At 47.0% G+C, this 24,919-nt stretch overlaps 3 protein-coding genes and 1 long non-coding RNA gene across 6 annotated transcripts; all 4 read left to right on the plus strand.

Moving 5' to 3' along the window:
* Nucleotides 1-269: 269 nt before the first annotated feature.
* LOC120664716 (peptidyl-prolyl cis-trans isomerase FKBP16-4, chloroplastic-like) lies at nucleotides 270-6,236 on the plus strand. Of its 3 annotated transcripts, XM_039944031.1 has the most exons (10): nucleotides 291-543; nucleotides 633-878; nucleotides 1,329-1,386; nucleotides 1,977-2,051; nucleotides 2,422-2,511; nucleotides 3,076-3,153; nucleotides 3,269-3,309; nucleotides 3,392-3,913; nucleotides 3,987-5,330; nucleotides 5,453-6,236. In XM_039944031.1, exons 9-10 carry the CDS (start codon nucleotides 4,494-4,496, stop codon nucleotides 6,050-6,052), a joined length of 1,437 nt encoding a protein of 478 aa, XP_039799965.1. In that variant the 5' UTR covers nucleotides 291-543; nucleotides 633-878; nucleotides 1,329-1,386; nucleotides 1,977-2,051; nucleotides 2,422-2,511; nucleotides 3,076-3,153; nucleotides 3,269-3,309; nucleotides 3,392-3,913; nucleotides 3,987-4,493; the 3' UTR covers nucleotides 6,053-6,236. The 3 variants fall into 3 exon arrangements, with proteins under 3 accessions (XP_039799970.1, XP_039799956.1, XP_039799965.1); XM_039944036.1 differs by lacking the exons at nucleotides 3,987-5,330; nucleotides 5,453-6,236 and having other exon boundaries at nucleotides 270-543; nucleotides 633-691; nucleotides 823-878; nucleotides 3,392-3,711; XM_039944022.1 differs by having other exon boundaries at nucleotides 290-543; nucleotides 3,392-5,330.
* A 4,337-nt stretch (nucleotides 6,237-10,573) lies between these two features.
* On the plus strand, nucleotides 10,574-14,758 carry LOC120664732 (probable glycosyltransferase At5g03795). Its single transcript, XM_039944049.1, has 4 exons — nucleotides 10,574-11,299; nucleotides 13,076-13,281; nucleotides 13,420-13,768; nucleotides 13,895-14,758. Exons 1-4 carry the CDS (start codon nucleotides 10,811-10,813, stop codon nucleotides 14,570-14,572), a joined length of 1,722 nt encoding a protein of 573 aa, XP_039799983.1. The 5' UTR covers nucleotides 10,574-10,810; the 3' UTR covers nucleotides 14,573-14,758.
* A 1,227-nt stretch (nucleotides 14,759-15,985) lies between these two features.
* On the plus strand, nucleotides 15,986-24,123 carry LOC120664742 (methylmalonate-semialdehyde dehydrogenase [acylating], mitochondrial-like). The gene is made up of 19 exons (XM_039944061.1): nucleotides 15,986-16,143; nucleotides 16,224-16,318; nucleotides 16,450-16,524; nucleotides 16,614-16,775; nucleotides 16,866-16,944; nucleotides 17,358-17,512; nucleotides 17,774-17,837; nucleotides 18,400-18,479; nucleotides 18,746-18,811; nucleotides 20,884-20,934; nucleotides 21,040-21,191; nucleotides 21,286-21,376; nucleotides 21,789-21,869; nucleotides 21,952-22,029; nucleotides 22,869-22,904; nucleotides 22,985-23,028; nucleotides 23,108-23,186; nucleotides 23,453-23,543; nucleotides 23,666-24,123. Exons 1-19 carry the CDS (start codon nucleotides 16,116-16,118, stop codon nucleotides 23,770-23,772), a joined length of 1,614 nt encoding a protein of 537 aa, XP_039799995.1. The 5' UTR covers nucleotides 15,986-16,115; the 3' UTR covers nucleotides 23,773-24,123.
* Nucleotides 19,138-20,668, plus strand: LOC120664751. Its single transcript, XR_005670998.1, has 2 exons — nucleotides 19,138-19,425; nucleotides 20,445-20,668. It is a non-coding gene; the product is annotated as an uncharacterized LOC120664751 (long non-coding RNA).
* Nucleotides 24,124-24,919: the final 796 nt, after the last annotated feature.

Here is a 24,919-nt window from a genome sequence, read left to right on the forward strand (position 1 = left end):
ATAATTTTTGAGAAAGGAGCAAAAGTTATGCATCTAGATTTACCAAAACCACCTATATTTTGAAAAGGAGCGAGTAAATCCTGAAATTGGAGAAAGATATTTAATTTTAAACACCATGTGATTGTGCACGAGCACATTTATTTTTTAGAAAGAAAAAAAAAATCAAGAAACCCGTCTGTACCTGTACATCGCCTCCTGCACAGCTCCAGTGTGGCTGAAATTGAAGATTCAGATTTCTGCCGGTGGGAGCGACACCCCGAAACTGATAATTCTAGGATGGAAATTCAGAGGCCACGAACACCAAATCCACAGGAGCACAGTCGGGAAATAACAAAATTTCAGAGTCCGCCGCCGCCGCCTTACCCCGAGCAATGGAGCTCTCCGTCGTGCCTTCCACCTCCCTCTCCCCGCGCCGCGCCCCTCCACTCCCGGCCAGGAGGGCGGCGCGGCGGCCGGCCTTCGCATGCCGCTGCAGCTGCTCCCCGGGCGAGTCCCCCGGGGCCACCCGGCGGTGGTTCGCCTCCCTCCTCGCCGCCGCCGCAGGTTCTTGATTGTTCTGCTGTCTGCTCTGTTCTGCTCGACGGTTCGCCGGGGTGCGCGTTCTGATCGTTTCTTGGTGTTCCTTGGCGCAGTGGTGGGAGTTGGCGTGGCCGGAGGGGAAGCCGGCGCGGTGTCCACCAGCCGGAGGGCGGTAAGGACCTGGCGACCTTGTACTCTGCTACAGCATTTCTCAAAGATGGTGTCAGGATTTGGTTGATCTTGTGAAGTTGGGTTGAGATGTCTGTGCCTTGTTTTCGTGTGTTTGGTTGATTGAATCGGCAGCTCAGGGCGTCCAAGATTCCGGAGAGCGAGTTCACAACCCTGCCAAATGGCCTCAAGTATGCACTTGCTCCAATTCTACTTCATGCCAGTCTGATTTTTTTAGAGTTTAAGGGTAAAACTCCGCTGTCTTAAGCAAGAAGAAGACATGTCGGTCTGATGGTTGGGTGGATTAAGGATTTGTTTCTGTTTTGTGCTGTGTCACGTATCATCATCTCCACATGGGCATAAAATAGTGCTAGTGCTTACTGATTTTTTGTCTTGTTGCTTGGTGCGTGGAAACTAGAATTAGACTGAACACTGGGCTCAATTTCCTTCCTGGTGTGGCATTCCACTGATGATGAAGATCGCTGATTTTTTTTAGAAAAATGAATTCTTCAAAATAGGCCATTTCACATGTGAAATTCTTTATTCAAAGTTCAGACATTGTTCTGATTTTGTTTGACTGAATGCTTAAGCATGCTTTTCCATTGTTTGAGGATGGACTAACTTGCCAAACTTCTGACCAGGTACTATGACATCAAGGTAGGAAGTGGGGCTCAAGCTGTTAAAGGATCCCGTGTCGCGGTACGTAACTAAGTACCGATTCGTGCATCTTGGACCTAGTGTAGCATGAGCTAACCGTAATGGACGAATCAGTGGCATATGCACTTCCACTGCAGTATGCAAATCATAGCTGACACTGAACAGAATAATCCCAAGGAAAGGATACCTAAGCCTGAGCTCTCCTGAGTCCTGGGACTGGAAAGTCTGAATTGTGCTCATTTGTTTACCGACTTGAAGGCTAAATTTCATATCTAGAAGTTATTTCTTTCAGATGTGATAGGTGCTCTTGTTTGAAGCATGCTTACCAGACAGTCTCTTGCTGTTTTGTAATTTGCTCATGTTTTGATAAATCACGTTATTCAATTAATGTCTTGCTTGAAATAAGTTAGCATGCTATAATGAAAAGATTGCTGAAAAGTGTGCGCTAAACTAAGAGGGTTCCAGTTGAACTTTGAATGGTTGTATATATACCAATGTTGTCACACATAAGTACATAACAATAATGAATCATGAACTACTCACATACGACATATATGGATGTTTACCAGCTGCATATTTATTACAGATCCATATTTTGTTTCGTATGATGATCGATGCTTATTTTAGTGTAGGTACATTATGTGGCCAAGTGGAAGGGCATCACGTTCATGACAAGCAGGCAGGGTCTCGGTGTTGGAGGTGGAACGGTAATGCTAGGACATCTTCTATTCTTCTGCCTCTTTCTCCATATAATTGCTACATGTCATTCTCACATTCAAATGTGTTTTCAATTATACATGTCAGCCGTTATAGTGAGCTAAATTTTCCTGACATATTATGAAATTCTGGTATTGGTGAAGTTCCTTGTTCAATATATTTGTACTTATGTTTATATGATTATTATGATTATTTCAGTGCTTCTTCATTTGCATGAGTTGATGTTGTTGGTATTTTCGGTATACAACAAATCCTGATTAGTTTTCTGATTTTGATATTTATGGAATGATCATAATTGATGGTCTCGGCTGTGATTATTTTATATATACTGCATTTTACAAGCCTTAAAGTTATGTGCAGCCATATGGATTTGATGTTGGCAATTCTGAGAGAGGCAATGTTTTAAAAGGACTGGATCTTGGGGTTGAGGGTATGAAAGTTGGTGGCCAGGTAAGTTAATGCCAAGTTTTAATTTGGTTTCCATCTATGATCTATCTTTTCAAATAAATAAATGCATTGAATATATAGACAACTAGTACAGTGCCACTGATTCTATAAACTACTACTCCCTCCGTCCCAAATTATTAATCGTTTTGGCTTTTCTAGATACATAGATTTTGCTACACACCTAGACATAATATATATCTAGATGTATAGCAAAAACTCTGCACCTAGAAAAGCCAAAACGACTAATAAGTAATAATTGGGGACTGAGGGAGTAGTATATTGTCACTGGCTCGATCAGTTTATAAACCAGAATGAGGATAACTAAGTTCTCCCTTCATATACATTATCAAAGACAATGTCAATGATATTCCTATAATCTGTTAAACAAAGATAATTGTGCAAGTTACTTGTGGCACATAAAAATAGAATATTGAATATCCACTTGTGTTTCAAACAAAAGAAAAGATGCATAGCAAATGTAGATCTACTTCCTTTACTTTATTGTTTTCAACAAACATATATGAGAATCTTTAATAGCATTGGAAAACATAATGATGGAATTGTCAGAGGTTGATCATCGTTCCTCCTGAACTGGCGTATGGAAAGAAAGGTGTCCAAGAAATTCCTCCAAATGCAACCATTGAGGTAAACTGTCATTTGTTCCCACGTAATTTACAAAATATGTCCTTTTTTTGTGTATGCCCTGGTTCAGTTTTGCCTTATCTCCATCTATTTTGTTTTTACACTCTCTTTTCAACAGCTGGATGTTGAGTTACTATCAATCAAGCAGAGTGCATTTGGGTAAGTGTGGTTGACCACTTGTAACTGACGTTCATTTTTTTTTCTCCAACTGTCACTATAATATAAGTTTCCTTTTCTTCAGGACTCCTGTGAAGATCGTCGAAGGATAACTGTGCATAGCATTGTAAAGAGAATGGTACATATTTGTGTGGAAAGTAGAGTGCTGCTTCGAAAAAAGGCTAGTTTACAAAGATATACTGGTGGTATTGCATTGATAGTGCACTCGTGTAAGATTTTGAACTCCATTGAAATATAGAATTCGTTTTCCTCTTATAGGTGCTGAAAATAAATCAGCTATTCCAATTTCTATATTGCCTGTACTGCTTAGAAAAACCCTTGCCGTAAATATTTAGGTGGAAAGAAAAGTATAAAAGGTTCGTAGCTCGATAGCTATGTGATTGATGATTTGGGCTTCAAGTGGCAGTTTTGTGTTTTGAGTTAAGAAGGTACATAGTATGCATTTGTGCAAATACAGAAACAAGAATAGGCAACTAGATGTGTAAAGCAAAGGCCGAAAGGTAAGGACCTAAATGGGCTGTCTTCATCTAGGACACGCAAGCAAAAAGGTGGATTTTACCCATCACGCAAACCTGGCTTATCTGTGGTGAGTTGGTCTGCTTTCTGTATAAGCATGTCCCTTTTCACTAGTTTTATTACTAATTCTATTCTATAATCAGCCATAACCACAAGGAGGGAAGCCTTGACTGGTAGAGAAGGTTCCATGCTGCCAGCAGTAGATGATCCTTGGCAATTTTTTTAAAAAAAAAAGAAGAAGAAGAAGAAGAGGGAAGCCTTTGCATCTTCTGCATGCAAAGTTTATGCTTTCTTCTCTTAATCAAGAAATGGAACAATACTAATCTTGCTCTGAAAGATAAAGATGAGTTCCATGTTGTTTAAAACTCTAGCTGTTAGTCTTTATCTCAGAGGTATATTTATGTGAAAAACAAGATAAGATGGTATGGAAGAACCTCAACATATGCATTTATTTGTTCAAAAAAGAAGTCTGTGTGTTCTTGACCAAAGGTAGCTGGTAACGCAAAATCCATGGATGGTTAAATACCTGAACAAACTTGGCATAGTTTAGCCCTGAAGGCAAAGCAATGTAGGAACAACTTTGGGTTGGCATACATATAGTACTTAAAAGGTTATTCAACTGAGACTGAAGGAATGATGAAATCTTTTCAATGGAAAGTAAGAGGGCAGAGGGCATCACGAATCTCCTTCTGAAGATAGTCTTTCCCTTAGCTTTTCCCCTGGCTGGTGCTTTTATCTGTGACCTGAAAACAAACAGGGCAAATAGGCACAGTAGTTACACAGACTCATCTGAGAGTTCATTCCAATTGGACCAATCATCCGGTTCAATCTGCAAGGAAGAGGAAGAGGAAGAAATGGAGTCAACTCGTCGGGCATCGCGAAGGTTGGCCCGAACAGAGAGTGCCTGCAGCACTGCAGGTAGGCTTATGATCAGTGAACTTGCAAGGCAGGCTTCGAATGCCGAAGAAGTCATGGTGGTAGAGGCCACTCAAAGTTCTTCAGAAGCTACAGCCAGCAAGCAGCTCCAGGATGATCAGAGGATGGCGGCCGACGAGATTGCCAGCCTGAAGATCATGGTGTCGGCCCTCGAAGACAGAGCCTGCAGCATTGAGGCACAATTCCACGAGTACTGCGACATGAAGGAGCAGGAGTCGGCGTACCAGAAGATGCAGATCATGTGCCTGGGCATGAAGCTGGAGCTGCTGGAGTCCCAGAACCAGCGGCTCGAAGCAGCCGCTGCGGACATCCGGGCGGCGGCCGAAGAGTTTGCGGCCATGAAAGGCAAGCTCGACATGCTGCAGAGCAAGTTCAAGAAGATCGCCAAGAGAAGCAAGCAGGATTCGGATGCTTTTTGTGAGCAAATCCTGGCTCTTGATACCAAGCAGTCCCAGATGGCCAGAAGGTGCGAGGAGTTCGAGCAGTGCATGGAGGAGATGAAGCAGCTGACGCTGCAGCTGCAGGAGCAAAAGGCAGCAGCAAACAATGAGGTAATAATTCACCAATGATCATCTTGTTCTCGCTTCATCTTTCCATGTCTGATTTGATCGCTGATGAATTCTGACTTATAAACGCTGGGATTAAACGATGATCGAATTAATTTACTTTGCAGAACGTGGAGGTGGTCGTGGAGAGAAGCTTGCGGAACCTGTCGAGCGGGCGGGACCTGGTGGACGGGCTGGAGGCGCTCCGGGACCGGTGGGCCGCCGGCATGGAGGAGATGATCTACTTGGGCTGGATCACGGCGTGGCTGCAGCACGACCTCATGCTCATCGACGACGACGGCGGCAGCACCGCCTACGACGGCGACGAGGACGCCGGTGCCGTAGTCGGTGGCGGCGCCTACGACCACGACGGCCGCAAGGGCGGGCGCCCGCCGCCGGAGGAGGAGGAGGGGAAGAAAGGGGAGACGATGGTGGCCGCGGCGGCGCCGAGCAACGAGGTGGAGCTGTGCAAGGCCGGGTCCGTGTCGTCGTCGTCGTCGTCCGGGTCGGCGGGCCGCCCGCGCCGCAGCGTGGAGGTGGAGCCGCAGGCGTCGTCGTGCTTGGGGTTCGCGGCGGCGGGCGGGCGCAGCGGCGGCGGCGGGGACGGTGGCGGGTGGAGCATCGGGCGGCCGAGGCTGCTCCGGAAGCTGCGCGGGTGGGCCGGGACGAAGGCCGGCGACAGGGGCAAGGCGCGGTGCAGGATCGCGGGCCCCAGTTGTCAGAAATGAAATAAATAATCACAGCAGTTGGTCTCTGTGTATACTACGTATTTAATTTGCTTGTGAAAATTCGAGAATGTTTAAAAAATCGGGAATGAAAAATGAAATGTGTTCTTCGAGAAGACGTGAGGAATACGGTTAGAATTGCATGTGACGGTGAGAGAAAAAAAAAGTGGTTGATTAATTAGCGTGAGTTGTATGTAGGGGTGGTAATAGGCTATGGTTCTAGTGGTCTTTTCATAGTCTAATAAAATTTTTAAATTATTTATTTTAAAATTATATAAGATTAGAGCTCGGTCTTTTTAAGGCTCGGTTCTTAGATTTTTTAGATCAAAATCTTGACTCTTTACCACCTCTAGTTTTACGTGTGTGTTGGGAATTGGGATTATAGGCCATGTTTAGTTCTCATCCCGTAAACACAAAAATACAAAATTTTGCGAAAGAATCTTGTTAATTTGAAGTACTAAATGAAGTCTATTTACAAAACTTTTTGCATGGGGGGCTGTAAATCGCGAGACGAATCTAATGAGCATACTTAATTCATAATTTTGCAGCAGTGATGCTACAGTAACATTCCGCTAATTATTAATTAATCATGGATTAATTAGTATCATTAGATTCGTCTCGCGATTTACAATCTATCTGTGCAAAAAGTTTTGTAAATAGACTTCATTTAGTACTTCAAATTGGTAAGATTTTTTTGCAAATTTTTTTTGAAAAAGAACTAAACACGCGGCCTGTGTTTGGGAGCCGGGAAGAGGGAAGAATACGCGGTGTCCATGTGCTCTGGACAATCTTTCATCACATTCTATACTAATTGTTTTTACCTTCATGGGGATTGCAGTCGAGATCTACGTGCATGTGCATCGAGAATTTGGTAGCAGCCTGTACATTTTTGTCGGTCGCAGATCGAGCACGTTTTGCTTACTAATGCGCAAACTAATGTACGTCCTGAAATGACTTAAAGAACAAAAAAGGACTCCCGACTCATAAACGTGGGTTGGCTTTACAATTTCTATCTTTCAAACTCCTCTGTGTTTTTTACTTTGAGTATATATAAACACAGGATGTGCAGGCTGATAATCTAAGAAAATCTTTGCTAGATCATAATCATCATCATTAAAAAAAAGATATATAAGAAGGAAAAAAATAGAAAGAAAAATAAAAATAGTAAAAATAAAGGTATTATGAATATTTGATCTAGTTACATTTAAGCAACTGAGGAAGCTATTTTGCTAAGGCCATATTTAGTTTCCAAAAAAATTTCTACAGTACCCATCACATCGAATCTTCGGACATATGCATGGAGCATTAAATGCAGTTGCAAAAAATAACTCATTACACAGTTTAACTGTAAATGAAGAGATGAATCTTTTAAGTTTAGTTAGTCTATAATTGGATATTAGTTGTTAAATAACAACAAAAGAGCTACAGTACAAAACTCCAAAAAAATTCGCGAACTAAACAAGCTCTAAATATTTTTCAAATAGCTTCAGCTTCATTAAAGAAACTGCTCTACTAGAGAATTTAGAGTCGAAGCTGTTTTTGAGGAGGCGCAACCGGAGCTGGAGCCTAAAATGGAAGTTTGGAGTCGGCTACGCAGGAATCGCTATGCAGTAACGGGCACCTTCGCAGTCCAGTCGATAGAACGAGCGGAGCAAAAACAAGCGCGCGCGGGCGTCGCGACGTTCTCATGCGGAGAGAGGACGCGTACGGGGCAGAGACGGGAACGGTCGTCGGCTTCCCCGTCGCGGCGCCACGGCAGCACTCGGCGCGCCGCCGCGTGTAGCCTTGTCCGCCTCTCCCCCTTGTTGCCTTGGAGTTAATTCCCTCAATGCCATCAAAATTTAAGATAATTTCTTAAATGCCATTAAAATTTAGACCATCCCTTCATTGCCACTGAAATTTTACTCCAATCCCCTCAGTGTCATTCCGTGAGTCAGCTGTTAGATTGACTGTTAAATTAGGTGAAAAAAGACGTTATTGCCCCTGGGCGCCCCCCACCGCTGCGCCACTCTTCCTCCTCACCCGCGGCACTCCTCCTCCGCCCCCTGCCACTCCCCCGCCCTGGTTCCCTTCTGCCTGCGTGCGAATCTGGCCGACCGGCGGGGCTCCCGCCGGCCACAGGGCCGGCCGGCGGCGGGGAAAGGCGGCATGGCGACCAGCAGGAGCAGGCGGGGCCTGCGGGCACGGTGGCGCGGCCCAGGCTGCGGCCGCTGGGCGCGGAGGCGGCGGCCACGCTCGCGGCCGGAGGCCAAGATCACGCGTCGGAGCCCACGACGCTGCTGTCGGAGGGGAGCAGGCTGCGGGCGCCGCCAAGATCACGCGTCGGAGCCACGACGCTGCTCTCGCCGCCGGACAGCAGCGCGTACATCACCACCCCGGCGCTCCACACGTCGGCCTTGGCGCCGTACTCGCCGCCGGCGACCACCTCGGGGGCCCCGTAGTGGGGCGTCCCCACCAGCCCCTCCGCGCGGCCCAGGCCCCCCGCGCCCACCCACGCCGCGGACCCGAAGTCCGCCAGGCGCGCGCGCGGCGCCGCCCCGCGGCCGTCCTCCTCGTCCTCGTCCTCCTCGGCGGCGGCGTCGATGAGGATGTTGTCGGGCTTGACGTTGCGGTGCGCCACCCCGCGGCGGTGGCACAGCGCCAGCGCCTGGGCCAGCTACGCCACGATGGCGGCCGCCACGGGCTCCGTCACCGGCGCGCCGCGGCGGAGGCCTATCCCGCGGCGGCGTGTGGGCGGGGGAGGAGGAGAACGCGTGCGACGGGGCGGGTCCGCGAGGGACGGAGCGGATCGGGCGGGTCCTCCTCCAGCCCGAGCGCCACCGCTCGCTTTCGCCGGCTGCCGGCAAGGAGGAGCGCTGGATCCCAGGCCGCCCCGCGAACGGCGGCGGGGCACGCCGGGTGCGGAGGCCGGGGCCCGCCCCTGAGGGACGCGAAAGGCGGCAGGGCACGCAGGGCGCGGAGGCCGGTGGGCGGCGCGAACGGCGGCGGGGCCGCAGGTCGGGCGCGGACGCCGGTGCCCCGCCCCCGAGGGCAACCAGCCGCAGCGCACGGCGGCCGAGCCGCGGAGGGCGCGGAGGCTGGTGCCCCGGCCCTGAGGGCAGCTGCGCGCGGCGCACGCCGGCCGGGCCGACGAGCCGCAGACGACTCGGGGGGGGTGCTGTGCGGCGGTCGGGAGGGGAGGTGGGGTTCGGAGTTAGGGATAGGGTTCATGGGGGTAGAATCGGAACACAAAAATTGTATAGATCAAATTTTAATATTTATGAACAGTTTTTTCACGGTTACTGTTTGGAATCTAACGGAAATGGCACTGAGAGGATTGAAGTAAAATTTCAATAGCAATGAAGAGATGATCTAAATTTTGATGGCATTCAAGAAATTGGCTGGTTGCCTGCCGCCTCGCGGACGCGACGTGAAAGCAGATGCCGGCGTCTGTGGGCGCATCGAACTCGTCCGAGACCGTGCATGGAAGACGGGGCGGGGCGCCGCTCGGCGCGGCCGGGGGCCTCTCGCGTCGCGCCCCATGCCTGCGTCGTGTCGACGCCACCGCGCCCCCGGTCACCACGTGCCCTCGCCGCGCCCCGCCTCGCCTGGCGCCCTGCCCCCTTCGCTTTGCTCGGCTCGCTTCTCTTTCCCGGCTGCAGCAGCAGCACGGCTGCATGAGTGCATGGCGAAGCCTGGGCGTGGCAGCCTGGCACGTAGCGAGGGGGAGCACGAGTCCAAGATCTCGCATCAGGATTGACGCATCATGGCGATGGCGCCGTTTTTCGCGCAGGCACCCCCGACCTTATCGCTTATTCGCGCCGTCGGGCTGCGCAATGGAAGGGGCGACGGTTATTCCTTCTTCTTTTAGTTCTTTTTGAACTCCTAGTTTCGTTCAGAATTGCGGAGATTATTTTTCCCTGCTCCCGAAAGCAGAAGGAGATTCAAGAAACGCCAACGCCAGTTTTAATAGGGTTTTACAGTTTTTCTCTTTTCTCCCTTTTCTTTCTTGCGAGAGGAATAATACAGTCTTTTCCTCCTTGGCTGTATAATTTTTTTTCAGTATTTCTCAAGATTTAGGTCTCAAATTCCGCTTGCTTTGTACGGCTTCTTTACAAATTGAGATCTTTGTACTGCTTTACAAATCGATGTCTCGTACCACTCGCCTTGACGACAAAGCGAAGTACTACACGCATGGGCATTGCTCAATGCACCATATCTGATATATAACGATATTAATATCATATTCCCTTATTTTTTATAACTTATCATTTTAGTATATACTTGACGTGTACACAGTTATGTATAAATTCATCTGAATTGAAGCAAAGCAAAAGGAACTTATTACCCCAAGGACCGAAAATGAAAACCTGAGAAACCAAGGAACCCAACTGCAATATCCCCTCATTTAGTCATTTGACCAAAGTCACCAAACTAGGCCTTAAAATATTGCGTTCGTCGATCTCGTGGGTCCCACGCCCCTTCTAGTATTTCCCCACCTACTACTCGTACTACTTGCTTTTCCTCCGCCTCCGTCGCCGTCAGCAAACGCGACGCGCGCACACATGCTTTTCTTCCTCGCCATGGCAAGCATCGCCGCCCTCCTCCCGCACAGGAGCGTAGCCACCCGCCACCGTCCTCCTCATATGAACATGTCCTAACTCCTAAGCTTGCCGCCGCGTGCAACCGCACCTCGCAAGGCACGGCGAGAAACTCCGGACAGCGGCTAGCTTGTGATGGCGGCATCGTCGTCCTTGCCTTGACACCGAGGCCAAACCAGCCATGCGAGCCTCCGTCTCCGCGTCCTCCGCCGCGGCACCTTGCGTGCCGTGCTTGCAAGTCCATGGCAACGGCAGGGCGGTCGCCGCCGCCTACGCCGTGGCGGCGTGCCTTGTGGCGGTGACCTTCTTGGCGCTGGCTGCCTTGGACCCCAGGACGCAAGCTTCCAGCTGGTTCTTGTCGTCGTCTTCGTCTTCGTCTTCCTCCATCGCCTCTTTCTCCTCCTTGCAGCCGAGCGGAGGTGGCGGTGACGCTGAGCACCTCCTGGTCACCTCCAGCTCCTTCTCCGACGGCGGCCGCGACGGCGGCCGCAGGAACAGCTCCGGCAAGGAGGTGCACGAGGAGTTGCAGGTTGGTGGTGACGACCTCCTGCTGTCCTTGATCAGCCCCAGCTCCGGCCATGGCGCGCCGCCTCAGCTCTCCATCACGCCGCCGGTCGCCGCACCGGAACCGGAACCGACACCGGCCGCACTGGCTCCGGCTCCAGCGACGGTATATATGCAGTCCCAGCTACCAGCTTGGCTACCAGTTGATGGTGTCATTTATTTTTCTTCCGTTTATTTTAACGAATTCTGGTTAGTTCGTTGGATTCATTCTTGAAGTGCACTGTTTTTTTTTTTTTTGAGGGGGGAATGAATTTCCATTTTGATTCAGGTTCAGAATTGGGACATGTCATGCTTTTGCTGGATACTAGCACCTATTAGTAGTGTGTTTAGTTGATTAAATTGTGCAATAAAAAAATGCAAATGGAGCAATAGCTAGGACTACAAAATCTCTGTTCAGGAAGCCCATGAATCACTGAATCAGAAGTTCAGAACTGAACTTGTAAAAAAAATTTATTGTTGCTGGCCTAACAAGAACGCCAAAATTCGCTGACATTTGTACACGTGGATATTTACGGCACAGTAGTACTAGTAGTACTCTCATCATGGGACCTTTTGGACAGAGCATCATCATCTTACTCCTTGTCAACTTTTAGTTCACTTCGATCACCGCCGAATTCAACAGTAGATTTCCTGACAACAATTCAATGATGGTATAACTATCGGTGTTGTGTGACGCCGTTCATCTTCGATGGAACGGCGGAGATGATGCGCCACTGAGGAAATTAAATAATTACATTGGAGATCAAATCCTGCAGGGGAATTTACCCAATAAAAAAAACACCTCATCCTGGACACTGACACGTGGCTTTCCTCCGTGTCCTATAAACAAAATTCATCTTTTTTTCTTCTTCTCGGAGGAGGCTAGGTGTTCTTGGCTTTCCAGCGACCATTAAGGTGGAAGGAAAGGCAGCTCCGTCCTTTCGATGAATTGGCTTGTTTGTTTACGGAGTCCTGGCTGATCCCAACCCAAAACTTTCAGAATCGTCGAGGGACGGCAGGAGAATATGTAGACCTGCTTGAATCTCTCAATTAATTGGAGAATGGCAACACTGCGCAGCTAAATTTGTACAATGTGTTGCTTGTGCAATTGAAACTGCTCGTGAATTAGGATGGGCAGCTTCCAACAACCTGGTCTAATTGCGTAAAAGGTTTCTGAATTTGCGACTGTCTTCTGTCGTCAGTTCCTGAGAAAGGAAGTTAGGCCCTGTTTAGTTCACATACCATAAACCCCGTAAACGCAAAAAAAACCGTCACAATAAATATTTCGACACATGCATGGAGTATTAAATGAAGTTTATTTATAAAACTTTTTGTATAGATGGGTTGTAAATTGCGATACGAATCTAATGAGCATACTTAATCCATGATTTGCAACAGTGATGCTACAGTAAAAATCAGCTAATTATTGATTAATCATGGATTAATTAGCATCATTAGATTCGTCTCGCGATTTACAATCCATCTATGCAAAAAAATTTATAAATAAACTTCATTTAGTACTTCAAATTAATAAAATTCCAACGCAAAATTTTTTTGCGCGGGAACTAAACATGGCCTTAGCTTTAGATGTTTCTGCCAAAAGTTGTGACAGGTGCTAGCTGCAAATGCGCTGCATCTGAAGTTGCAGTTTGCCACAATTGTAGTAAACAGTCTGTCCACCACTTGTGCCCAAGTCTGATTTGGAGCATCGTCATGCAGCCTCTGCAACTGCAAGCTCTCCTCAGGAGTCAGGATTTAGGCAGGGACGGCAATTCAGTCGAGATTCACGATCTGTTTCCAAAATGGTCATGCTGACCTTTTCATTTTCACGGCGTCTTGAACGGAGCATGTTAACAGTATGAGTAATGACTAATGAGTTGCTTACTCCGATTTTGCGTTGCAGGAGAATTCAGATGATGTGGCCCTCCAAGTCACGCCACAAGTGCAGAGGAAAAGGGTTGCCAAATTGGAGCGACTAGAACTGGGTCTGGCGAAAGCTCGGTCGGCGATAATGGAAGCTATCAAGAACAAAGACAAGAGGCCTCCGTTGGCTGACAAAGATTATGTGCCGATGGGGCCAATCTACAGGAATGCCTATGCGTTTCACAGGTACATAGTTCTCCAGGTGAAACTTAATTGTAGTTATTACAGAATAAATACCTGATTGTTCATGCAGTGCCAGTGATTATGAATTTTCTTTCTGAACACTGGTTCTGAATTTTCTGAACATTCTTTTCTGCAACGCAGGAGCTACCTGGAAATGGAGAAGCTGTTCAAGGTGTACGTGTACGAGGAAGGCGAGCCGCCGGTGTTCCACGACGGGCCGTGCCGCAGCATATACTCGACGGAGGGCAGGTTCATCTACTCCATGGAGATGGAGAGCCGGCTGCGGACCAGGGACCCGGACCTCGCCCACGCCTTCTTCCTCCCCTTCAGCGTCGTCAAGATGGTGAAAATGATCTACGAGCCCAACTCTCATGACATGGGCCCGCTCAAGCGCACCGTCTCCGACTACATCAGCGTGCTCTCCACCAAGTACCCGTACTGGAACCGCAGCCTCGGCGCCGACCACTTCATGCTCTCCTGCCATGACTGGGTAACTTTGCTATATATGATTTCTGTTATGTAAATTGTAGATCATTGACTAGTGAGTTGTCGTTTGGGGAATTTTCAGAGTTCTGCATTTTCAGCTGAACTCTGTGAATTTGTAATTTTGTTTCAGGGGCCGTACGTGTCGTCGGCGAACGATCACCTCTTCGGCAACTCCATCCGGGTGCTGTGCAACGCCAACACGTCGGAGGGCTTCAACCCGGCCAAGGACGTGTCCCTGCCGGAGATCAACCTCCGCAGCGACGTCGTGGACCGGCAGGTGGGCGGGCCGTCGGCGTCGCGCCGCCCGATCCTGGCCTTCTTCGCCGGCGGCAACCACGGGCCCGTCCGGCCGGCGCTGCTGGCGCACTGGAAGGGGAAGGGGGAGCCCGACGTGCAGGTGAGCGAGTACCTGCCCCGCGGCGTGTCGTACACGGAGATGATGCGGCGGAGCCGCTTCTGCCTGTGCCCCGGCGGGTACGAGGTGGCGTCGCCGCGGCTGGCGGAGGCCATCTACCTGGAGTGCGTGCCGGTGGTGGTGGACGACGGCGAGTACGCGCTGCCGTTCGCGGACGTGCTCAACTGGGGCGCGTTCGCCGTGCGGCTCCGCGCCGCCGACATCCCGCGGCTCCGGGAGGTGCTCGCCGCCGTGTCGCCGCGGCAGTACATCCGGATGCAGCGGCGGGTGCGGGCGGTGCGGCGGCACTTCATGGTGCACGGCGGCGCGCCGCGGCGGTACGACGCGTTCCACATGGTCCTGCACTCGGTCTGGCTCCGGCGGCTCAACGTCAGGATCGCCGCGCAGGGCTAGCTAGCGCTGATTATATTCTCCTCGGAGCTTCTTGGCACGCGCCTGCTAACTGACAGATGACGCGCGGTCTGATCGTCTGTGTTAACACTGTGATGAAGAGTGAGTTCCTTGGGTGGTGGTTGTACATTTTGAGTACGGGTTGGAGGAATCTTGGAGCTGCATTTTGGAAATGAAGTGGTTGGCATCCATCTTTTCAAGAAGAAGAAGAAAAAATGGTTGGCAGTTTGTTTTCAGTGCAACCTGCACACACACAACTGTAAGTGGACGGTGCACTGTATAGAATCGGCGGAAGGGACGATGTGGAGCCATGGTTTCTTGTAAGATAGCAGTAGCTGTAGAATCGGCATTCGGCAGTCTCTGCTTCTGCCTAAGTATTTGCTTTCACTTCTTTGACTGAACATTCCAAGCTTCTTAGCTATTGTTGTACCTAATGCCCATAGCTAATTTTATATTTTTATTTGTCCATTCCATTCTAAAAACCTTAATCCTCCGCTCCATTAGAAAGAGTTGAAAATAGCATAGCTTCTGGGATGTTGGCATCGACCTGCTCCTATCTATTTTTCCCACCATCGCCGGTCACCGCTCCATCAACGGGAGGTGTATGAATCCCCATCTATAATAACATATCTTCAACCATCAATGGTGGGTATTTACAACATTCTTTGCTTATTCTCACTTTTGGTGAATCAAATTTTTTATGACCAGAGGAATAAGCAAGAGTGGATAATAATTTTCATTGTCCCGCTCAGATCCTTGTACAAAACAATGTGAGAAAAAAATCAATTGATAACTTATTCATGAATAATTTATTTATGCACACAGATGACTTAGATATACATTCACATATATAATCTTTCATGTACTTGTTTCAGTGACAGTATGTTTAGTACTCTAGCATGCATGACATCCATGCTATTTCTGGCAGTTTATGTGCTCTTTGCTACTACTTCCGTTCCAGAATAACTATTTTTAGATTTTTCACCTTTTAAACTTTAACTGTAGTGGTAGAAAAAATTATATAAAGATTAATAACATAAAATGGTATTAGTTTATTCATGATGAAACCAATAATTTTTTTTAAAAATAATTATTTTTAAAGATATTATCCCCGCACGACGGAGGTAGTTGTAATGTTTTAGGATGGATAGTAGTCTCACCCTGATTATTTTTACCGCCCAAAGTGTCCCGTGCGTTCCTCGGAGAAGAAAAAGTTTCTTTTGCAGCCGGCCACGTCATCCCGCGCTGGCTGATTCCGAATTTCCGATAGGCACGCACGACACCGGCTGACGCACTGCACACTAGCCGCCGTCACGCGCGCCCCGCCGATCCTAATCCATCTCTCCCCCTCTCTCACTGCTCGGCGGGCCCCGCAGCCGCCGGCGCCGCCGCTATACAAAATCACAGGCGCGACACCCCCTATCACCCCACCAACCAGTCCAGCAAACCACTCCGACTCACCAACCAGCCGCTCGCCCGGCCTCCGACGCCGCCCCGCGCCCCAATCCGGAAGAGGAGGCGCGGCCGCCGGCGCCGATCGGACCCCATGCTCCGCGCGGCGCTCTCCCGCTCAGGTACGCGCGCATCCCCGCGCCCGCGCGATCCCTTCCCCGACGGACTGACTGAGACTGACACCTCCTCCTTCCGCGCGCAGCCTCCGGGCTCCGCCGCTCCCCGGCGATGGCCGCGGCCGTCCCGCTCTCCACCGCCGCCGCCCCGTGGCTCTCCAACGGCCCCGCCTCGTCCCCGGTACGCGCCCGCTCCCCCCTTACCCCCTCGTATCCCTCTGCGACTGCGCGCCGCCGCGGTTGCGGCGGCCACTGCCGTCGCGTTAAACCGTCGCGACTTACCTCGGAGCCCTGCGCCTCGACCCCTCGCAGCCAAGGGTGCGCCTCCTCATCGGCGGCGAGTTCGTCGAGTCGCGCGCCGACGAGCACGTCGACGTCACCAACCCCGTAAGCCCCCGCTTTCCTTCCCTCCGAATCGATTTTGGGGGCTGTGTGTGTGTGTGTGACGCGCGCATTTGGGTGTCGGGTTGTCGCAGGCGACGCAGGAGGTGGTGTCGCGGATCCCGCTCACGACCGCCGACGAGTTCAGGGCCGCCGTGGACGCCGCCAGGACGGCCTTCCCCGGGTGGCGGGGCACGCCCGTCACCATGCGCCAGCGCGTCATGTTCAAGTTCCAGGAACTCATCCGGGCAAACATGGTGACTCTTTGCTTAATTGACGTCCTGTTTGCGTCATTTTGATGCTGTCGGGTCGTTGTTTTGGTGACTGTCGTTGACTCCTGATCACAGGACAAGCTTGCAGAGAACATTACAACGGAGCAGGGGAAGACGCTGAAAGATGCTTGGGGCGATGTGTTTCGGGGTCTAGGTTGGTTTTCAGATCATTGGAATGTGGATATGTCGACTATCTAAAATTTTTATGTTACCATAAACTCAATATCTTGACATAGAAGTTTTCAATTGCCTCCTAAATTCACATACCTTAGTTACTATAAGAAATGCATTTACATCTTACAATAAATTTCAACCTGCAATAAAAAACAAGTGTCCTGAAAACTTATTACAAAGGTTTTTCATTATTTATGCAATATCAAATGTTGTCTCATATTGCCGAAATACCCCAGATGGCATAAAAAGTCACTGTTACTGCTGATTTGTCTGTTTTAATCTGCCTATATGTTTGAATTAGTGACTTCTTTTTTTTTTCTGTCAGAGGACCCTTATCTTGGCCATTTATCACACATGTTTTACGATTTTGATTTTAAACTCCTGATCTTGTAGAGGTGGTGGAGCATGCTTGTGGAATGGGGACTCTGCAAATGGGTGAATACGTATCAAATGTTTCTAATGGGATTGATACCTTCAGCATTAGGGAGCCACTTGGTGTGTGTGCTGGGATATGCCCATTTAATTTTCCTGCTATGATTCCCCTATGGGTATGTCTAACTTCACGACACCTTTTCCTCTTTGGTTTTTAAATCTTAATAGAAAACTGACACCAATGATTAATTGTATCATGTGAATGCTGTACACCTAGCATTCTGACTTCAATCTACAGGATCTGACCTGTGCTTTTTCATGGTTATACTATTTCACATAATTGTCACTATTTATGTTGTTATTCTCTATTGAAATAATTTAACTCAAGAGAATAGGTTTGGTCATCTTAAAAATTCCTTCCCCTCCAATGGCTGCAGATGTTTCCCATAGCAGTAACATGTGGCAATACTTTTGTCCTGAAGCCATCAGAAAAGGACCCAGGTGATTTACTTTATCATCAAGTTTATATAACTTTATTTAATAAAACATGATTTTCTGTTCAACTAGTCCCAGCCTCTATTTAAGGCAGATAGCAAATAGCTCCACCACTCAAACTCTAGTAGTCTAGTGAGCTGGCAGCATGCCTGCACCCCTCATTGCCTAGCCAACTGGCCAATTCCTTGACTAACTTTGTTATCACAAATGATATCTATGGACTAATTTGTTTTGCATGGTTGTATTGCCTACTTTATTAGCGACCACCTACCATTACAGTTTGGTTACTAAGCTGCATTTTCTTTTTAAAGCTACTAGGACAAAATGTGCTCATAGTGCACATATTTTAAGGGAAATATATTCTTTTAGTATTGTAAGGGATATGGATACAAGTACACCCAGCTTCAATGTTTCCATTAGTTACTCTTGAGTTATGGCATCTATGTTCTTAATGAAATGGAATTGATATACTCCTAAGAAATACCATACAAAGCCATTCAAACTGCTTTATGTTTGACCAATTTGGAAATCTGATGCTGTACCTCACTGTTTCTTGTTACTACTTCAGGGGCTGCTATGATGCTTGCGGAGCTAGCAATGGAGGCTGGTTTACCTAAGGGTGTTTTGAACATTGTCCATGGTACCCACGTATGGTATTCCTAGCTGCCTTTTCAAATTTTGATCTGATACTATGTTATGGTAACTTGTTTCCCAGTTGTCATGTACTTCTGGTGTTGCTAGAGTACACTTGACCACTGGTGTTTGTTAGGGGCAATGCTGCCTTATTTACTCTGTAGAATTGTTCGATCTTTTCTGTGTTTTCCTCTTTTCCGAAAAGAAAATTCATGAATCTGTTCTGCTGACTTTAATATCTATTACATTGTTTGGCTCCAATTGCATTTTTTCTGATGCAGGATGTTGTCAACAATATTTGTGATGATGAGGATATTAAGGCTGTATCCTTTGTTGGTTCCAATACAGTAAGTGAATCCAGTATCCCTTCTGTTTACCTATCTGTGGCACAATTTTTCCAATATGCTGTGTAGCATATCCGCACAATACTTACAAATAGGTCATGTCTGCAATGTTTTTTGTTCACCTTTTGAAGTCGTTAACTTACTAATCCTTGTTCAAACAAATTTGGGATAGCCCACGGACACATATACACATGTCAGATCATTTGAATAATATGTTAATCATGATGTTTACAAATCTAATCAGTTTTGTTCGTGGTGCATCTTATTGTTGGAAATAATCTTGTCATAAGAAATGTGTAGATGCATCTACATGCATCTATGGGCATAGTGTTAGCTAGAGCATAGTTGTATCTAGAGGTAATCAACTTGAGGTTTACTACTGCAAGGATCAAGAACATGCAGTGAATGCATGGAAGCAAAGGAAAGGCAAAGTTGGTTTTGATCATAAGCTGGAAAAAACAGTGAACCAGCTAGTACTTAGCTAGCAATGAGCTGTAGGTTTGTATGACGGTTTGTAAGTCCTATAAAAGGACATGTACCCCTCATGTGTTGAGTATGTGATATAGAACATGAGATATAGAGCATATAGAGCTTGATTGTGAAGATCAAGCTAGAGTGTGGTAGTCTATGTTGCCCGGATACGCGGATACGGATACCGGTACGCGATACGGGGATATTCCGATACGCTATTTTTCCAAAAATAAGGATACGGGGATACGCCAATATATATAAAAAATAAAAATAAATAAAAGTTTCAGGAACTAGAATGTGAGAAAATAGAAGTTCCAGGAACTATAATACGTCGTAAACTCATATATTCATATGTTCTATAATTATTAGAAAAGGGAAGGGGAAAAGGAAAAAAGAACCAATCTTATCTTACCTGTTCGTCTGTTCCACGAATGGGGTCATCTTCTTCCCCAACCTCCGGCACTCTCTCTCTCTTTCTCTGTGTAGCAGCCAACTCCGGCGGCCGCGGCTCCTCCTCTCCCTCTCCGGAGGCCGCGGCTCATCCTCTCCATTTCTAGCGGCCGCGCGGGCCGTCCAGAGGCGCGCTCTGGCGGCCCGCCAGCGGCGAGCTCCAACAGTGCAACACCACCCTAAATAGTGCTTTAACAGATGTGCGGGCCTCTGTCTGGACAGGCCGTGCAGCCGCTGGAGCAGTAGGAGGCACGGACGGGTGGGCGGCGCGGAGGTGATGGCAAGGGAGCAACGAGCGATGGGGAAGGAGCAGGAGGAGGCACGGGCGGGTGCTCGGGCGGCGGTGACGGCAAGGGAGCTATGAGCAGCGGGGAAGGAGCAGGAGGAGGCGTGGGCGGGTGGCCGAGCGGCGGTGACAGCAAGGGAGACGTGCGAGGCTGCTGCGGGCCTGCGGCCGCGCGAGTGGGGATGAGGGTGGCACAGCTGAACGGAGGACCTTTATACGAAGCGATTGAGTGGTGTTGTTAGGGTTTGAAGGTATTGGACAGATATCCACAGGTATCCCACGAGTATCTGATTTATTTTTATTATTTGAAAATACCTAAATAGTCTGATACTTACGGGATACGTATCCGGGAGTATCCGTGGAGTACGGGTATCCGATACGGTATCCGATACCGGTACGTGAGTTTTGCGAAATATCCGTGTATCATAGGTGGTAGTGCTTGGTTGTGAAGATCAAGCAAGTTGTTCTAGGTTGTGACAATCTAGTGTGTTTCATTGTGTGTAAGCTTGTAGTGTGAGGCTACAAGATTAATATAGTTTTTTTGAGTGATCTCTCATTCTTCTTGTGTGTGTTCAAGATAGTTAAGAGAGTAAGGAAGGAATTGAGTGATTTGATTCCGACAAATTAGCGTGACAGTGCGATTCTGTCCAACACTTATCAATTCTAAATTTACAAAAATGCACTAAAAAAATGTACATTCACGGCTTCATGCAGTTCTTTCTGTTGTTGTATTCATGTTAACGACATGCAAATGTGGTGTTATGGTGTTATTATAAAGATGCATTTATGAACTTCTAGCTGTAACTTTTTTCATTAGATTTACATGCACGTATTACATTGGAAAATGACACTTATCTCTCTGTCTCAGGCTGGTATGCATATATATTCTAGAGCATCTGCAACAGGCAAGCGTGTTCAGGTGAATTTTCATCTCTCCGGGACTCTCAGTGAACTAATTTTATTTTGTGCCTTTTGTGTTGTATAAGAAGCATAATTTCCAATGCAAGTTTCTTTTTCATTGTAGTGCAACATGGGAGCAAAGAATCATGCAATTATACTTCCTGATGCTGACAGAGATGCCACACTGAATGCCCTTATAGCTGCTGGGTTTGGTGCGGCAGGGCAGAGGTGCATGGCATTGAGCACTGCTGTTTTTGTCGGAGGTTCAGAATCATGGTACAGCTTGCCCTATTCGAATACAAATTTTTCTTCAGAATATGCCTTTTTTGTCAACTTTTTAGGTGGCATGCTAACTATAATATTTTTATAGGGAGGATGAACTTGTGAAACTTGCAAGTGGCCTCGTTGTTAATTCAGGAATGGTTAATGATGCAGACCTTGGTCCAGTGATCAGCAGACAGGTGTGGTTTTAGACTACTTAGCTACTTTGGTTATTCGAATTACGGCTTCAGTTTATGAGTAAATAGCTTTCGTCAATGTTGATTTCTAGCACCAATTTAGCCCAAGATTTAGGACAGAAGAATGATTTTTGGGCATTCTATTTCTACCATATGAGCAACTGAAGCATAGTAATGGCCTTTTCTCATATCAACTTGCTTTGGGGGTTTGGCTTTAAAAGTAGCAGCATGGTGTTCATATAGTCATATCATGATTGCAGATACTTGTTTTCTAATGGCGCTCATATATTTTTACATTGGATGATCTTTTGTCTTACAGTCTTACTTAATACTCATAAGAGTTACTAGCTTGGTAATTAAGGCCCTTTATCTCTTCATTACTCATGGTTCTCTCCTAACATTTTACTGTAATCAGGCAAAGGACCGAATCTGCAAGTTAGTCCAAAATGGTGTTGACAGTGGTGCACGTCTTTTGCTTGACGGGAGGGATATTATGGTAATTTCAATACTTCACTTATTCGCCTACCTGTAATTCTATATATTGTTGCCACCGATCCTGAAATCTGTGAAATGTGCAGGTTCCGCAGTTTGAGGATGGCAATTTTGTTGGTCCAACCCTTCTGGCTGATGTTAAAAGTGACATGGAGTGTTACAAGGTAGTTTTCAGGAAATCTTATCAAATTTAAAAATGCATCTCAATTTTCTGATGTTCAATGTGATTTGAAAGCATTGTGGCATTATTGGTATCATGCAGAAGCATAGCTATTTATAGGTTCACTCTGTCCAAATTTTCTAAAATGTAAAATGTGGAGTGCACTGTAGTAGATTGGTTTTAAATTGAACTGCACACTTTTGAACTTATATGACACAGCTGTTACTGCTAGTTACGAACTATGAAGTATCAAACATCTCTTATCCAAAATGCACATTTAAAATCATTGATGGTAGCTCATGCGTTCAGCTTAATACAGGATTTTGTATGGGGACTATTGAGTTGCATGCACCGACCAGTTCAACCCAAAAACTTAAGCTGATGGGGAGAGGTGGGCAATTCACTTATATTCCAACACTCCCCCTCACGTGGAGGCTCCCTCAGACTTCAGACGTGAAATAGGAGCGAGCAGCAATTATTTTATTAAATTGCGCTAACCAGGATTCGAACTCGAGACCTTTGGCTTTGATACCATATTGAGTTGCATGCACTGACCAGTTCAACTCAAAAACTTAAGCTGATGGGGAGAGGTGGGCAATTCACTTATATTCCAACAGGGACTAATGTTTGTCGCCATTGACAGAATCGTGAAGCATCCATTTATTGATGTTTCAAAAGCTGTAGATATGTTATTTAAACTTGATTATTTTTTAAATAACATTAGAAAATATTATGTGGTTCGGTCAAATTTTGCACTTCATGGCAAATCCTTCCGAAATGTTCAAAAAAGATGGCATACGCATTATTATTTCTGATTGAACCTTGCTAACTTTTTTGAAACAGGAGGAAATTTTTGGTCCAGTTCTTCTCTTGATGAAGGTACAGTAACATTTTTTAATACTTTCAGCGTCTAAGGTTATGCTATGGTGCTAACTACTGAGTTTTTTTCGCAATTGCAGGCAGAGAGCCTAGATGATGCCATCCAAATTGTAAATAGAAACAAGTAATATTTTTTCTCCTATGTGCTTGTGAATCTAATCTGATCATAGGTTGCAATCAGAGTATAATTCTCCCTCTGTCAGGTATGGCAATGGGGCTTCTATATTTACAAGATCTGGTATCTCAGCAAGGAAATTTCAGACAGACATTGAAGCTGGCCAGGTACTGCATAGCATCTCTCATTTTCATGGAACTTATTAGCGGTTTGCACACGATACATAAAGAAAGAACAAACCAGAAAAGGCTAGTTCTAGTTTTCCCACTGGGAACTCGAACAACCGCAGGTGGTTGCTAATTTGAATTTAGGCTTTAATGACATGAGAAAGGGTTCCTGAATTTTGATAGAGTGAGCAACCAGAAGCTTCAATCTGTACTATACAAATCAACTCATGCATGTATTATTCATAATGTTTATGATCTCAATTCAGGTGGGAATCAATGTCCCAATTCCGGTACCGCTGCCATTCTTCTCCTTCACAGGCAGCAAGGCTTCCTTCGCAGGAGATTTGAATTTCTACGGTACGCCATCCTCGACCCCAGGCCACCTGATCCTTTCCCGATAGCCATCAGAATTAACCTTCCCTACCTGAGACAATTGCGTCTGAGAACTACTAACATGCGTCTTGGCTTTGGGATGGCAGGCAAGGCCGGCGTGCAGTTCTTCACCCAGATCAAGACGATCACGCAGCAGTGGAAGGAGTCGCCGGCGCAGCGCGTCTCCCTCTCCATGCCCACCTCGCAGAAGTGAGACGGCAGGAAACCCTCGCCCCCACACCCTCCAGCATTTCACCTCTGGACATAGACCCATGTGATTCGAGAAGCGAGAAGGATGATTGGTAGGCACGGCAGCGCCCCATGCATGGTCGTATGATACTCGTGTGCTCGCCTGCTCAAAGTCCGACAGACCGTGACCATGCGAGCCTCATTTAGCTGCCCAGGTTTAGAGATTGCCAGATTGGGCGCTGCCCGTTCTGCTGTGTAGAGAATACTGAAAAATCCCTGCAGATGGGGTGTCCTGTGTATACTCTAAAAATAAGGAGAAATTCCCTACTGTCCTATTAAAGTTACCTCTTCATTTATTGACCTTTTTTTTCCACAAGTTTCTTATATGTCCTCTTAATTCGTTTCTTCCCTTACGTGGTCCTTCCGTCAGTTTTGAACACTAACGGTATTTGTGTAACAAACTGATGTTGGAACACGTTTCTGAACATTTTGAAAAAGAGAATTAGCAGCACATGTTGAACAATGATGTTAACATTAGTAATTGGCTTTGATAAAAATTACATTCCTTCTCCCTGCCGCTGCCGCACACGCTGACACGCCCGCTTTGGTGTCACATTCCTATTTCATCAGCTCTGACATGTTCAAGCCCAATCAAATAAGCAGGTTTCCACAGTCAGATTTGGTTCGTGCATGACCTCTGAATCTCCATAACTGAATCAACGCGGTGACTTTTTCCTCTATATATATGGTGGATTACAGCTGTGCACGCAGTTTACAACTCTGTCCTTGTTTGAGTACAAGCAACTTAAACCTCTTCTGAAGCTCAGTCATTCACACAATCGGCATGGAAAAAAGAATTCGCACGAGGAAAATACCGATAGCTGTTTCCATTGCGATAGCATGCAAATGATTTGCCTTCATGCATGAGCCGAATCTTCTCCCTGCCTGCGCCTGGTCACTGGGGCGTCACGGCAGCAGAGGTAACGGATGGACGGGAAGAAACCAAGTTAATATATCATACAGGTAACTTCTGGGGGGGGGGGAATCAAGAAAGAAAGGAAGAGCTAACTTTAATAGAACCATATAGGAATTTTTTTCTCTCTTTGGCCGAACCAAATATTAGACGCCCAATAGTTTATATTGGTTAAAGACAGAATTAACTCTTACTCAAA

Source organism: Panicum virgatum, chromosome 2K (assembly GCF_016808335.1).
Source record: "Panicum virgatum strain AP13 chromosome 2K, P.virgatum_v5, whole genome shotgun sequence".
Lineage (NCBI taxonomy): Eukaryota > Viridiplantae > Streptophyta > Magnoliopsida > Poales > Poaceae > Panicum > Panicum virgatum.

Bases quoted from the DNA above. Each gene is read 5' to 3' on its own strand.
- LOC120664742 (XM_039944061.1), top strand. From the start codon at position 16,116: ATGCTCCGCGCGGCGCTCTCCCGCTCAG. The intron at 21,377-21,788 runs GTGTGGTTTTAG...TACTGTAATCAG, and splicing joins GTCCAGTGATCAGCAGACAG to GCAAAGGACCGAATCTGCAA. The intron at 23,544-23,665 runs GTACGCCATCCT...TTGGGATGGCAG, and splicing joins AGGAGATTTGAATTTCTACG to GCAAGGCCGGCGTGCAGTTC.
- LOC120664732 (XM_039944049.1), top strand. From the start codon at position 10,811: ATGCGAGCCTCCGTCTCCGCGTCCTCCGCCGCGGCACCTTGCGTGCCG. The intron at 11,300-13,075 runs GTATATATGCAG...TTTGCGTTGCAG, and splicing joins TGGCTCCGGCTCCAGCGACG to GAGAATTCAGATGATGTGGC. The intron at 13,769-13,894 runs GTAACTTTGCTA...ATTTTGTTTCAG, and splicing joins TGCTCTCCTGCCATGACTGG to GGGCCGTACGTGTCGTCGGC.
- LOC120664716 (XM_039944022.1), top strand. From the start codon at position 4,494: ATGGAAAGTAAGAGGGCAGAGGGCATCACGAATCTCCTTCTGAAGATA. The intron at 5,331-5,452 runs GTAATAATTCAC...TTTACTTTGCAG, and splicing joins AGGCAGCAGCAAACAATGAG to AACGTGGAGGTGGTCGTGGA.